The sequence below is a fragment of the Musca autumnalis genome, unplaced genomic scaffold (genome assembly GCF_047663935.1).
Source record: "Musca autumnalis isolate F117 unplaced genomic scaffold, ASM4766393v1 scaffold_1, whole genome shotgun sequence".
Lineage (NCBI taxonomy): Eukaryota > Metazoa > Arthropoda > Insecta > Diptera > Muscidae > Musca > Musca autumnalis.
Window position 1 is genome coordinate 1,532,820 of NW_027411644.1, and position 15,519 is coordinate 1,548,338.

At 34.3% G+C, this 15,519-nt stretch overlaps 1 protein-coding gene across 2 annotated transcripts in view; it reads left to right on the forward strand.

Annotated features, from left to right (window-relative positions):
* The window catches only part of 5-HT2B (5-hydroxytryptamine receptor 2B), a 166,511-nt gene extending 151,475 nt beyond the window's left edge, over positions 1-15,036 (forward strand). Inside the window, exons 7-9 of one of the 2 annotated variants that reach the window (XM_073984450.1) lie at positions 559-1,990; positions 11,920-12,037; positions 13,846-15,036. In XM_073984450.1, coding sequence (XP_073840551.1) covers positions 559-1,819 — 1,261 coding nt within the window. In that variant the 3' untranslated portion in view covers positions 1,820-1,990; positions 11,920-12,037; positions 13,846-15,036. The remainder of the gene's footprint in view (positions 1-558; positions 1,991-11,919; positions 12,038-13,845) is intronic. The other variant, XM_073984359.1, reaches the window with a different exon arrangement.
* The last annotated feature ends 483 nt before the right edge of the window (positions 15,037-15,519 follow it).

A 15,519-nucleotide genomic window follows, 5' to 3' on the forward strand; every position in this document is an offset into this window, starting at 1 on the left:
TGATTTTTGAAATGTGTTTTTAATATTGTAAGTTATTATAATATTTATTTCATTCCTGAAGAAAACGTGAATTTCCTTGTCGAAACGAGAATATCTCGGAAACTAGAACAGATAGGAACAAGCCGATCAAAAATTCTGAAAGAGCATACCGGAAACCCTAGAAACCACTTGTATCTCAAAAACTCAAAAATGGCGCATGGAACACTTAAGCATGACACCGACGATATATTTTTAGAACTAAAAAGAAGCGAGGCCAAGGCAGAACGTAAGGTCACAGATTGCATTGTTGAAATATTGAAGAAATTCAATTGAAACAATTTAATTTAAAATCTAGCTAACTGAAAGTTGGTCCATTATTATGTGAAAATATCATCAGGCTTCTATGTATAGTATTAATTGCTACTATTCATTCTTTTCTTTTTATATAATGATTTGCTTTTTTCTTTGTTATGAGTATTATACAAAATATTACTCATCCTTAAACATTTTTACAGCTGTTGGACGGTCAGAATTCTGTATTAAAATGTATTAACTGTTTCCTTTTTCTAACTATTTTAGATCCTTGTCCGATGTCCGAGAATCCCGCAGTCGATTGTGTATATATGCCAAGAAACGTAGGGCCTCTATGGCGGCCTGTATTCAACCACCAAATACACCGACAACGCCTTCACCATGGCAGAGAAATCGTTTTTATAGCTTACCTCAAAATGCCCTCTTTGGACGACAATCGACATTGTCTCTGCATCGTAACTCTTCTGAAGAACAAATCGCAAACAAGCTAACAGCGAACTCACCCATTAAATCCAGTCACTCCGACACGGAAATGGATACGAGAGACGGACATAAAAATTGTAGTGAAAATGAGAACGATGGCGAGTACATGCAGTTTCCGCCCATATGTACGTGCCCATACTTTGGAAATCGACCACTTCCAAATTGTATAAAACCGGCTGAGGTAAAGATCATATCAACAACGTTTAAATTGACAAGTAGCACGCCGTGTGATGGTGCACCGTCTATTGCAGATGAGAATAGTGTAAATCCGACCAGTACCCATGCAACGTCCAACCTTAGTCCACACACAATGTCCATTTTGAACAGTAACCACTCGTCTAGTACACTGACAGTTGAATCTTCCAGTGATGGTTGTTATTTGGCAGCTCCACAGACACCGAAGAGGAAACTAAGCATATCCAAAACCGCATCCATTGTTACGTGGGACTCTGGCAGACACCGCAGGAGAGGATCAAGTTTTGGTGGTGCCCGCACTTCCCTTTTGCTTACGCCCACAAAGACTGGTGGACTCACTACGTCCACGTCAGCGACGCCCCTGAGAAGATCTGCAACACTAAGAAGCCACAATAATATGAACTATGCCAGTGGTGATGTGTCGACCTCAACCGGCATGAAAATTAAATCAAAATCACCCCATTCTTCGCCGTGCCTGTTGCAACGCAATCAAACTGTTCGTTCCCATCATTCGCGCAACTCAAGTGTGATCTCGAGAAATTCGTCACGACACGGACGCATTATTAGACTGGAACAAAAAGCCACGAAGGTGTTGGGGGTTGTGTTCTTTACATTTGTTATACTGTGGTCACCATTCTTTGTGCTCAATCTGTTGCCCACCGTATGCGGTGATTGTGAGGATCGCATAGATCATTGGGTGTTCGATGTTGTAACCTGGTTAGGCTATGCCAGCTCCATGGTCAATCCCATATTCTACACCATCTTCAATAAAGTATTTAGGCAAGCCTTTAAGAAAGTTCTCCTGTGCAGGTACTCTGGCACTTCGTCCAGTTGGCGACCTCATAGGTAGCAGAAGCCACAGACAGTATCCATAACGATGCCAAGGCGAAAGAAAGGAATGGCAATGGAAATAAATCCAATTGAACGAAAATGCCATATATCGAAGAGACCAAAGCGCCCGAGGAAACCAATGAAATGGCACGCCTTTTCCCAAAGTTTCAACAGTCGCGGCAGATGAGAAGTAAGTACTAATGGATCGATATACACATACATATGTATATTAATACTAATATGTGTATTAGCCTATATAGAAAATCATTTGAATGCCTGTCTCAGGGATTCACAACAAGTCCTTAAAAATCGGACAAGTACATTTTTAAATGCAACTCTTTAAAACAATTAGTCACAGTTGCAGAAAATAATAATATCACCATCTTAAGCATTTTGTTTGTCATTGGTTTAATGTTTATTTATAGCGGCTTTAAGAATAAGCTGGGATGAAATAGATAATAACATCACTTACAATATGTTAAAAAACACCCGTACGAGGGCAGTTCGGAAACTTCTTAGCCTAGCACAAAAAGCGCGGTATAAACAGAAAAAAGTTAACCCATTAGTGCATAGCGTCCGTTTAAACGGACGTTTTTATTTCTTACGCAAATTCTTTATTTAGGCTGATGCACTGAATAAAACTGTTTGGGATGATTAAAAACATCTCACAATTTGTAATTATGAAGTGAATCCCACCAAATTTCAAGTTTTTAATGCTTGTTTATTACAAAAAATTAGAAAAATGTTAAAATTCATTGTTTTCAGTATATGTTAACTCGATAATTTTCGTTACGACGTAAAATATGACATGATTTACTTCAATCAAAGCCAAATATGATGTCAAAGGAGTAAATGAACTTATCTCAAATACAACAAGCAACGCCAAACCAAGAACAGTAACAAAATATATCACACACAAAGTGTTCTAATTACATAGCGTCCGATTTAACGGACGGTCTGTAAAACATAAGATAATTTATAAATGACAAAAGTTGTTCTTGAAATGTTTTATTTATCTTACTACTATTCTAAAACAAACAAAAAGTATGAATAAAAGTCGCCAGGGAACTTTATGCATTAATGGGTTAAGTGTTTTGGAAACTTCCATTTCTGTTATGAACACATGTTAAATTTTGTTTCGATCTGGCAACTCCTTCATATAGAAACAGGTGTTCAAAAAATACGCATCCGCAATTTTTTTACAATGGAAAAATTAGAAATGCGTGCTGTCATTAAATATTTACATAAAAAAGGTTTATCGGGACAAGAAATTCATAATGATATGGTGAATGTGTTAGGTGAAAGTGCTCCTTCATATGCAACAGTAAAAAATTGGGTTGCTGAATTTAAACGTGGTCGTACAAGCATTGAAGATGAACCACGTAGTGGACGTCCAAAAACAGCAACAACAACAGAAATTGTAGCCAAAGTGCATGATATGGTATTAAATGATCGACGAATAAAAGTGCGTGAAATTGCTAATATCATGGGCATCTCAAATGATCGAGTCCATTTAATTTTGCATGAAGAACTACAGATGACAAAGCTTTCTGCAAGATGGGTGCCGCATTTGTTAACACTCGATCAAAAACGCATAAGAATGAACATTTCTCAAGCTTGTTTGGATCGTTTTAAGCGAAATAAAATGGATTTTAAGCGTCGTTTCATAACTGTTGATGAGTCATGGATCCACCACTATACTCCAGAGACAAAAGAACAATCCAAACAATGGACTGAAGCTGGAGGAAGTGCCCCAAAGAAGGCAAAAAACAATTCAATCCGCTGGTAAGGTTATGTCAACGGTTTTTTGGGACTTCAAAGGTATTTTATTGATTGACTATCTGCAAAAGGGTAAAACAATAAATTCAGAGTACTATTGCAACCTTTTGGATCAATTAAATGTACAAATTCGAGAAAAAACGTCCTGGCATACAACACAAAAAAATAATTTTTCATCAAGACAACGCACCAGCGCACAAGAGCGTTTTAACAATGGCTAAAATCAACGAATTAAAGTACGAGTTGCGTGACCACCCACCTTATTCTCCTGATTTAGCTCCCAGTGACTTTTACTTGTTCCCAAATCTAAAAAAATTCCTTGCTGGCAAGCGTTTTACCTCAAATGAAGATGCAATTACAGTTGTAAACCACTATTTTAAAGACCTTGAGGAAAACTATTTTAATCAAGGGATAGAATTGCTAGAAAAGCGTTGGACTAAATGTATTGAAGTTTCAGGAGATTATATTGAAAAATTAAAATATTTTTGAAAAACTAACTATTCTCTTTCATAGATAGGCTAAGAAGTTTCCGAACCGCCCTCGTAAGGGCTATTTGAAATATTTTTACTGATTTTTTGTATTTTGAGTTGCGTGAATAAAGAAATTAGAAACCTAAGACCAAATCTCCAGTTAACCCCTCATACATATATTATTACCGACTTTTTTATTTTATTTTGTGTTAACCTGAAAAATTCCGTTATTTGGTAATGGGATTTTTGCTGGGTATAATTGTTTAATTGAAACCTGGGGTTTTATCAACATACTGACCCATTATTAGTTATTAGTTATTCTTTGGTCACTGGGAGTTGGAAAATAAGCTTAAAACATATCGCTCATTTACTCAAAGAGTAGCATAACTCAAAAAAGGGTTTTTTGAGTTAGCAATTTCAATTTTTTCTACGACTTCTATTTTATCTTGTGTCAAATTTTCATGTTGATATCTGTAAAACAAAACGAGTTACAGCTTGTTTTCTAGGAGTTTGACATAAATCAACAAAAAAGTTTTTTGTGATTATGAAGCACTAAAATATTTCGAATCATGCTTGATCTTGCACTGAAATTTAGCAAGGGTATCTGGCAAGATCTTTACAAAAGATGATCCCAATAGTTGTTTTATTTTTTGTGTAATAACCTTTTTAAGTTGGGAAGTTAAATTTCATTCCGCAACTTAAAACGCGTTTTTCTCGAAAATTGATTTTTTTGAAATGTGTCACTCTTTGAGTAAATGAGCGATATGTACTATTTATAGAAAAGTAGAGGTGAATTCAATTTCAACACACTTCAATTTTTAGTTTTCTCTTTGTCAGATTTGAAAATCCGAAGCTCTCATTTCTCTTTGTCAGATTTGAAAATCTACACTACACACTGTACCACGTAGATTTGAGATAAGTAAGTAGTTCGGACCTGTAATTTAAAAATTATTTTTCAACTTACTGGTAATGATCTTCAGTACATATGTAGATAAGGTATAAGTCGTAAAATCCATTCTTTTTTCGTTAACAACTATGGTCATTCAATTTGACGAGTATTTTATTTTAAACTGTAAACAGCTGTAACAGCTTTGTTCCCTTTTAGAATAGAAACAAAGGCCATACACATTTAACATGGCTAAACTTTTCGGAAACTTTTATTCATTTTAATGGAAACAACAGCAAGAGTCGGAGTTGTTTTATTGACTTCTTAAAGAATCTTCTGACACTTTTTATGGTTGCTACCAAAGTTGTTTTGTAACAGCAAGAAAATAGACAACAATCGTAACCCATCTTGAGTGATATTTGTTGTTCTCAAATATCCATTTTTTTGTTCTACACAATCGAAGTCTTGGAGGCAATTGTCAATAGGTATTGGACAAAGAATCAGGGCATTCACTACACTAGCATCTGCTAGCCGTATATATGAATGCACGCGTTTGGTTGTGTAAGCCAATAAAGCCTAATTTCTACAAACGCACGCATCTTTTATTTTCCACCCCTCAAAGTCCTCCAGCTGTACCAACCTCACTCCTTTCCACCCTCAAAGACATCAAAAAGTAGGTAATAGGAAAAGTTTATTTTGTCTTCTTGAGTAGACAAACCTTAAAGCAAATTTATTGCCTCATAAATTCATGAAAAATAAATCAATAGTTTTATGCAATAGCAAACGAAGCGGAAAAACGATTTAAAAGCACATTTGGACTTGATATTAAGTTTTCAATATTTTAACACTCCAGAAATAAATTGAACCACTTTGTCGAATTATTGGAAATTTATTTGATGATAAACAATTGAGATTGTATTTAAGAATGATATCCTTTGACTGTCAAATAATTTTAACGATGAAAACGTCTTATAAAGTCAACATAAAAATAACCAATTTGTCAATGAGATTTTGACAACGAAATAATGGTTTTATTTCGTTCAAGTATGTTTTATGTTTGGACGAAATCCGTATGTCTGGAGCACACGACAATTCTCGAACAGATCAGCCAAATTGATTCAAGATGTGGCCTTCGTAATAGTTTATACAAACTTAAATCAAGTTCGAAGATGGTCATATCGGTCCACTCCCTTGGGTACCTCCCCAACAAAAGTTCATTTTTTTTCATTTATTTGCATATCCGTTATCCGGATGTTAAGCAATCACAGAATTTTACATTTAGTTACATTATTCTTGGCAATACCAATTTTATGTGGATAGCGATAATTGTCTGTTTTTAACCTCTGTTAGAAGACTGAGTTCATCGCGGTATCCGGTCCCGTCATGAATATTTTTTAGCCAGGACAATTCTCTTCGACCACTACCACGTGTTTCTTCAACCAAATAGGAAACTTTTCGGGTTTTGACGGGTTTCATTATAGGGATACGCAGTGAATTGCAATAATCGGTTTTTCGATTATTCGGTTTTGGTGAAAAATTTTAAACTCGATTTTCGGTTAGTCGGTTATTTGAGAGTGTTCTAAAAGTCGACTTTCGATTAATCGTTAACCGCCGAAAACCGATTATAATCTGATGCGATCCGTGATGGTTATATGTATAGAAAAAGTACCGTCAATTATGCGGCTTTAGCACACCCAATAGTCAACTACGACTAATAGTCGACCACGATTAATAGCCGACTACGAATAATTGACTACGACTAATGGTTGTCTACGAATAATAGTTGACTCCGTCTTCCGAAAGTCGACTAAGAATAATCGATTATTCGGTGTTCGCAAAGTCAATAATCGACTACGACTTTTGGAAATTTTACGGTTAATAATCGATTAACCGAAATCGATTTTACGTATCCCTATTTCATTAGCTGCCGTTGTACATTCATTCTTAGCATAATTTCGGTATTTGACACTCGATCGGCCCATGGCAGCACACGCTTCAAATGCTTCGAGTTTCTTCTCGTCTGCTGATTTTACAGTCCATGTTTCAGCCCCGTACAATAAAACAGACCATACATAGCACTTGATAAAGCGGGTTTTAAGTTCAATGTTCATGTCGTGGCTGCTTAGTACTTTCTTGTATTTGAGAAATCGTATTTCATAAAAGATTCCCATTGCTCACTTATTTGTACTCCCAAGCAAGGTTTAAAAGCCAGCATCTAAAAACATTAGCATTAGCTGCACACTTCAACTGCTACACAATATTGACACACACGGCTAAATAAGCAACCGAACGCATATTTATTTTTGTACATTTTTGCTTATTTCGTTTTTTACGCCTAATCTTTTTTTCGTTAGGCATAATCGACATCCACGCTACATATTTAGCAGTCGGCTGACCATTCGTCGCAGAGAATTAGCCACCGAGTGTGTTTTTGTGGTTAGAGTTGCCAACGCAGTAATAAAAAAGGTGTCATTTAATGTCAAAATGCCTCCATCATATGGTAGAACATTATACACTAATTATAATTGTTAAATTTTAACAAAAACAAATATTAAACGGATTCACCAAAAATTCACATGTCCTTTGAACGAAAAATTGGAATTAATTATATCGTGATTTTTAATGCATTACACTGGTAACCCTGATCTCAAAAACAATTGTTTGCTGAAAACATGGCTAAGCCATTGAAACTTTGTTGCTTATTCTCTTTTCTGATATGTGTTGATCATGTGTGCTGCAAAATATGAGTATGCGTCTCCGATGCTTTTTATTACAGCAACAATATCGAATAGCATCAGCATCGCTAGCAATATTTTTGTGAAATTTGTTGCTACATGTTGCCGTTGTTCATTGTTGCTAAACATATTTCGAAGAAATTTTAGCAGGCAAAGCTGCAAATATTCGGTGCTTTTGCTAATATGGCGTTAGCATTTTAAACCCTGCTCCCAAGTGTTTATACGATTTTACTCTCTATTTCTGATTTACGTATTTTTAGCGTCGAGTTGTAGAAATTGTTACTTTTACTAACGATCATATACTTTGTCTTGTTAAGATTAATGTATGATCCGTATGTATTACTTATTTCATTTAGAGAACTTAAGACTTTGGAGTCATGGTGTCATCAGCGTATCGAATAATGTTAATGAATTGTCCATGTATTTCCATTCCAGTTTTTTTTTTCCTTCTACGCACTCTCGAAATATTTGTTCAGCATATGGTAAATTTCAAATTTCCTTTACAATTACATAGAAAAAAAATTAAAAACTTTTTTGGCGAGCACATCCGCCATTTTTGGTACATGGGTTAAGAAAAAAATCGTGGTTTCAAATCTGTTCGCGTTCACAAAATTGGATGCTGCACTCAAAAGTTATATGCGGTTTTACTCTCTTGTAAAGAAAAAATATTTAAAAATTCCTATTGGGTTGTAATAAGCACATGTATATATGAATCGTTAGCAGAATGTGATATCTATCCGTAGATGCTAAAATAGTTGCTAAATTTATTTTTATTTTCGCGGTAAATCAAAAAATATTGAAGAAACCTTGGAATAAATTTTATTTATTCTAAATCAAAGTCCAAAAAATCTCTAAAAAAATAATTTAAAAATACGCACAGAATCTAGACAACGCCTAGAAAAATGTGAGACCAAAATTATAAAGATCGCGTTTATAACTTGCATATTACAGCAACAACAAAGAACGGAAACTTATTGTGGGAAATTATTTAAAAAATATATTTTTGGTTAAATACGAATAATTTGAAAAATAAATGTTGAGAGTTATTCTATTATTTCGCTAAATTTCGATCCAAATCCTGAAGTATTTTGCTTAAACTTCTACGAGAAAAGTAATTAGTCATCGTGAAAGTATATTTGCTTTCTGTGATAAGCTATAGAAATAAGAAGTAGAGAGTAATATTGAAATTACAACCAAAGAAAAAACACAAAAATTAAAAGGCGTGTAATTCGCGAATCCGTTGAAATCAGTTGGGGTGCATGTGCTTTTCGGATACAGGGAGTCCATGTCTATCAATATGCATGGATTTTCCCATGTTTCATTCAGCGGCCAAAGTGTGCCATCAGTTGCATCTTACTATTCAAAAAACCTTCAAGTGGGCAAAAATTACGCGATGTGCATATGATTATAAGGTGCATCCGATTTCAATGGCCCCCTATTAAAAATACGTCAATATAAATTATTTTAGACAGATTCGTCAAGAACTGCGGATGTGCCACCACATTCTATTTTGGGATAAATAGGGATATTACTCCCGAATCTTTGTAATTTGTGACACACCTTTTAGGCAAATATAATAATTGCGTATAAAGGATTACATTTATGTAAAAATAATCAAAGAAAATCGCGGTTCAATTCGCGGAATTGTCAAAATATATTTTTGCAGATTTTCCTACTTTCCAGGTATCTATATCCGGCGTTTTAGTGGATGGATTTGACCGCGGAAGAGCTCATTAGATCCGGCACGTAAAAAAACTAAAATCACGCGGGGTTCAGGGGTACCTGTACGACTGTTGTAAATTTTAAAGCCAAAAAATAGGTTTTTTCAGAAAATTTACGGACCAAATTTTCGCCTTTGGACTTTTATTACTAGGAAGCTGTACTGAGCACACTCATGAGATATACATCGAACGACGTGGAATCGCGAGTTCTACAATCCTATAAACTAGTTTCGATTATTATCTAGTTGCACCATCTAATTATAAGAAAAATTCGAAAAACACTGAAATCAAAACTTCAAAATGTCAGCATCGATTTTAGGGGGATACAGTGTATATATCGAAAAGTCATACACTAGAACCATATTGCCTAAGGGGTATTATTTAGTTCTTTCTTTGAGCATAGGTTTGAATTTTCCGTGGTTTGGCCAGAAATCAAGAAAGAACACAAAAAAAATTGTAAACTTCAACACATTTTTCCGATTTTTTTTTATTACCACCAGCGCAGCTTCCCCGAAAATTATTTGTTATGGTCCATATTATGAGATCGTAGCTAAAACACTTCAATATATATAAATGTATTCATATTTTATAAAATATATTAACAATTCGCGACTTATTAAATGGTGAACCTCAACTTCAACGATTGTAAAACTTTTTTGAATATTACCATATACATTAAACAATAATGGTGAAAGTATACACCCCTGTCGAAAACCATTTGATATTGTTACTTTGAACATCTTAATATTTCTGCCAGTAGGTGCCACCGTGGTGCAATAGTATGCAGACCCGCCTTGCACGTTAAAGGTCGTGGGTTCGATTCCCAGGCCAGGCAACATCAAATTTTCAAGGGTGGCAAAATACCCCTCAGTGATGTTGGCGACATTTCCTGAGTATTTCAGCCTTGTAAAACTTCTCTACAAGTGGTGCTTTAGGACACGCCGTTCGGACTCGACAATAAACATATCATTGAGCTAATATGAATCGGGGTGCACTAATTGATATGAGAGAAGTCTCCCTTGTCCCATCTAGGATATTTGTGGAACAATTATTATAATATTTCTACCAGGCATAAATCAGGTTCGACTATAGACTATAGTCCTCTCCTATGAGTACATCCCACACAAAATTTGGGAAAAAGTGCAGTTTAGGACATGCTCTAGAATCGTTTTGATTTTTTGGCTAAAGGTTGCTTTCTGCCTGTACAAGTATTTCAGGGGCAAGTCTATGCATCCTGAGAAAATGACCCGAAAGTGTGGTTGTTGTGCACGACAACTTCCGAAACGGATACAGCGTTGATACAAAGTTTGTATTCTGTGAATCTTAGTGCTTAGTTCAAGTAGTGCTTGCAGGCTTCTTATGTCGTATCTTTCCGGTAGAGAGCAAATGGTTTGTGTTGGTTCAAGGTGTGATATTCTTCCTATTGTGAGTGGTGTTCCCCAAGGTTCGGTGCTTGGGCCTCTTTTGTTTATATTATTCGTTAATGACCTGTTTCCAAAGCTGCAAAGTTGGTGTATGTCATTTGCTTTTGCGGACGACATACACTTGCTTTTCGTTGGTGACGTTAGTTATACTTCTGTTCTGCAATCTAAGATTGACATGTAAGGCAGCGGTTGCCCAAAGTCTTGTGTTACCTATAATTACCTATAGTTTGGAGTTATATTCTGGTACAACTCAAGGTAATGTAGATGTACTGAGGCTTGCTGTAAACAGAATAGTTCGTTACGTATATGGAGTAAATCGGCGTGTTCATATTTCATCATATGTGGTAAGGTTTTTAGGTTCAACATTTCCAAATTGTATAAAAGTACGTCTACTTTTATTATTTTTACAAGTTGGTTAGGAACCAATGTCCTCGATTCTAGGTGTTCTTTTAATTTTTCTAATTCTACAAGGCGTAATCAATTAAATATTTTGAATGCTGTTCATCTTGTGGATAGGTCATTTGAAGTAAGAGTAGCTCTAATTTTTAATATCTTGCCCAATGATATGAAAGTTTTCACTGTTTTCCCGACAACTTTTGCAAAACGTCTTATATGCCACTTAACTTAAGTTTTCTGCTCATTTAATAAGTTTTTTAGTGAGCGTTAAAAGGTTTTGTCATTTTTACCCCAGATCTCACATTCTATAACATAGATAAATTTGTTATATTCCTTATATCTATTATTATTCTCAATGTTAATCATACAATTGTCAAATTATTATTTTGAGTAGTGATAACATACAATTAATTGTTATAATTTAATTTATCTGTTTTGGCCCGATGGCTTTGAATTAATGGTCGGTTGATAAATTAATAAATAACTAAAGTTCAAAGATGGTTCTTATCGGTCACTCCTTCCGCTACCGATACCAAAGTTCAAAAAAAAATTTGCTAAAGTGGAATGCGTAATATGCAGAACAGACAATCTTTTATTCAAATGCATGTTTTACATTTAATTACACTCTTTTCATTCATATTTTGTACTTATTCTGAAAATTACGGTGTTTTTAATAAATTTTTATATGCTTCTATTTTCAAAATTAAGGAAAGAGACATGTTAATGCTGTGTATACCGATTTTCAGTTGATTTGGACCTAAAGTGTAGAAAATGATTTTGGAACGAATTAAATAAATTCACTACTTTTCAATAATGCCGCGGTTAGGTAACGGAACTACTACCTCTTATTATACATGGGTGAATATTCCGAAAAGACTTTAATTCTTAGAAACGGAATAAGAAAAACAAAATGTCCTTAAGCGAGGCTCAAAAATCAAAATAAACTATTCTACATATTTATATGAAAAAATTGGTCGCAAGGTGCGAGTACTTATTACCGTGGCGTGTCCCCAGTCGTGTTGTCGTATTTCAAAATATATTATATAAATGTCGTACGCCGAGTTATTCTAGAAGAATGAACAATGTCCATTTTAATTTCATAAATATAATTTTATTTTTTTTAATTATGATTTTGAGACATTGTAGTCGTGTCCCTATTTTTTGTCATTCCCGTGCGCCAATGTGTTTATCAAGAAAAATTACTTTAAACCGGTTTTTGTTTATTTGTAATCTGTCAATGTAACGACAATTCCCGTTAGTTTTAAAGATAATCGACAGAAGTTAAAAATATAGTCAATTGTTTGAGAACTGTTGAAGTGTTTTTTTGTGCATGTTCCCGAAAATTTGTCATTCCCGTGCTGAGTATTTTTTCCCTTATTTAAAGGGTTATCCATTTTGTGGTTTCAAAAGTAAACGTAAATAAAACACATATAAAATATGTTTTTTCATGATATTTCTTTTAAATTATAAAGTTTTAACGTTGATATTTTTTATGTGAAACACTACATCATTTAAATGACCTTTACGCGAACTGTTGCAAGCATGGAATTTTTGAGGTCGTTTTCGACCACTTTTTTTACAAATATTGGGCGGTATCTCAGCCATAACTTGACGAATGTTGGTTTTTAAGTGCTCAAGAGTTGAAAGTTTGTCTGCATAAACACGGTCTTTCGCGTAGCCCCCCCTAAAAAAGTCTAATGGTGTCAAATCACATGATCTTGGTGGCCAGTTGATATCGCAACGACGAGAAATAAAAAATGTCTCCTGCGATAAAGCCATATACGCTCGAGTTGTGTGGCATGTGGCACTGTCTTGTTGAAACCACATATTCTCCAAGTCGTATTATTCAATAGCAGGCAAAAAAAAGTCGGTTATCGTATGGCCATTCCGCTCCGAATTGACCGTGACAGTTGTTTTCGAAGAAGGAAGGTCCAATCACACTTTCGGACCAAAGACCGACCAAACAGTGACTTTTTCTGGTAGTAATGGCCTCTCTTCAATTACCTGAGGATTCTCAGAAACCAAAATACGACACTTTTGTTTATTAACGTACATTTTTTATTATTATTCAAAAATCACGAAAAATCAGTCAAACAAAAAATAACCATTTTTGTAGCAGGATTTGATAATTTTTATGCGTTTTGTGATAGTTAAGCGATCCATTTTCGAAAATGTCAGACTTTCAACGGAAAATAAAAAATTGGTTTAACAACTTTGTTTGACAAATGTCCAATTCCAGCCCCATACTTTTGAAACCACGAAATGGATAACCCTTTATATTATAATTTCCAAATTTATGATAATGGTGTATTCATTTCTTAAGCCTTCATTGAATTATATTATATTTTGTAACACATTTTTAAGATTTCCACATTTAAATCCAAGAATAATCACGTTTCCATCATTACCGTGACACTCATTACTCAATAACAAAAAAATGGCCCATCGCTAATTAATGCACACAATTGTCTTATAAAACAGTATAAGCCGAAAAATATTTATTTAAACCCATTTTCGCACTTTGCCGTGTTCGACATCAAAAACAAGTTTTTCGCAATATTCACCCACATACATATGTATATGCTCTTATATATTATTTCTGTTTTTTTTTTTTTGTCTTTTTTCTAATTTCAGTAAACCTGTGTCCGCCGAGTAACATGGTTTGTGCCTGCGTCTTAAGTAACCTTTAAAAAGGGGAGCTGAATGAGCGTTAGACAATGACAACACTAAGGACTCTTCGGAATCCTTGTAAATATCTACTTATACAAGTGAAATTTTTAGAATACATATATACATACTTATATAGCAAAACCAACTTTTGTGTATATATACTAAATGTACGATTTTATAGTTGTTAAGTAATTTTATACTTCCTATGACTTATGAACGCTAGACCATAGGAAAAAAAAACTAGAAGAAGAAGAAATATAGTAGAACAAATATTTTGCAAAATAACCCATCAAAGTGAGAAACAAAACGACATAGCAAATAGTTGAAACTATACAATCAACACTTCTTGGTCCTTCTTTGTCCCTTACTGGAAGAATTCAAGGAGTGTGCAATTCATAAAATATGGGAATTTTCTTTGGACTAGTTTCTAAGTAAATTGACAACAATATGATAAGCTCAATTCACACAGACTTACTTACACACATCATACATACTCGTAGTACAAATATATTGGATGGGAAGTCATGAAATTATTTTGATGTGCCTAGGAATTCAGCACAATCGTTTTCACTGAACATCAATATGATTTGATATGTGGTAGTTGCTCGAATGTAATCAAGAATTTCATGAAACAGAACAAGTTTTTGATTTCACCAGAGAATAAATCTAGAAATAGCCTCAATAGGAGGAGGAATTGAAAATCCATATCGTTTTTGTACCTTAAGTTTCAGTAGATGCCAGGCATACATAGCTACCAGCTACCTACAACAAACATATCTGTCCGTAGTTCCTAGCGTTATACCATTCGCTACACGCCATCATTCACCATGTCGGAATATATACATACATAAATACACATTTTGCATTATTTTTTCCTGTTCGTTGTCTGGTTTTGTTTTCCTTTGTATATTTCTATTAGAATTTTTTTTATTAAAGGACTTTGATTATAAAACAGAAAAATGTGTATTTACATATGAATGTTATTGTATTTAGGTATATGACTATTCTTCTTCTTTTGGTTATTTTGTTGTTGTTATTATATTTGATTTTTAAAAAAACAAAAGAACTCTTTGTACAATACAATCAGTGTTTGTATAGCAGTGAAAGAAAAAAAATATAATAAAAAAGACTAGATGAAAAAACTAACAGAAACGTTATTGTCACATTGTAACTTTATTTTCGGATCGTATTCTGCCCCCAGGTAAGTATCAATAAAATTAAAAACAAGGATTAGTTTGCGGGAACATTACTTTCATGGAGGTAGGATCCGAATAAAATACACAAAATGGCACTTAAGAATTAAATTTCACTATCATATAAAACAAAAGCCTTATTCAGGGATTCTGATGCACCAATTTGGTTTTGTTGAAGTCCATGGAAGACGAAAATACCTTTCGTTTTTCGGTCACTTTATAAAATGATTATTTAAATGGTTACAACTTTTTTCACAATGGATTTCTATAATTTTTTTCTTTAGAAGAGTCGAAAATTATCTTTCAAAAAAGTGACATATTTTTTAAATCGGTTAACTTCGGGCTCTAAGCTGTTTATCAGATACCAAAAAATATAAGTATGCTTTTATGAAAGGGCGCTCGGCGGGACAAGACGTGGGTAGATACCTATATTTATCAATTTTTG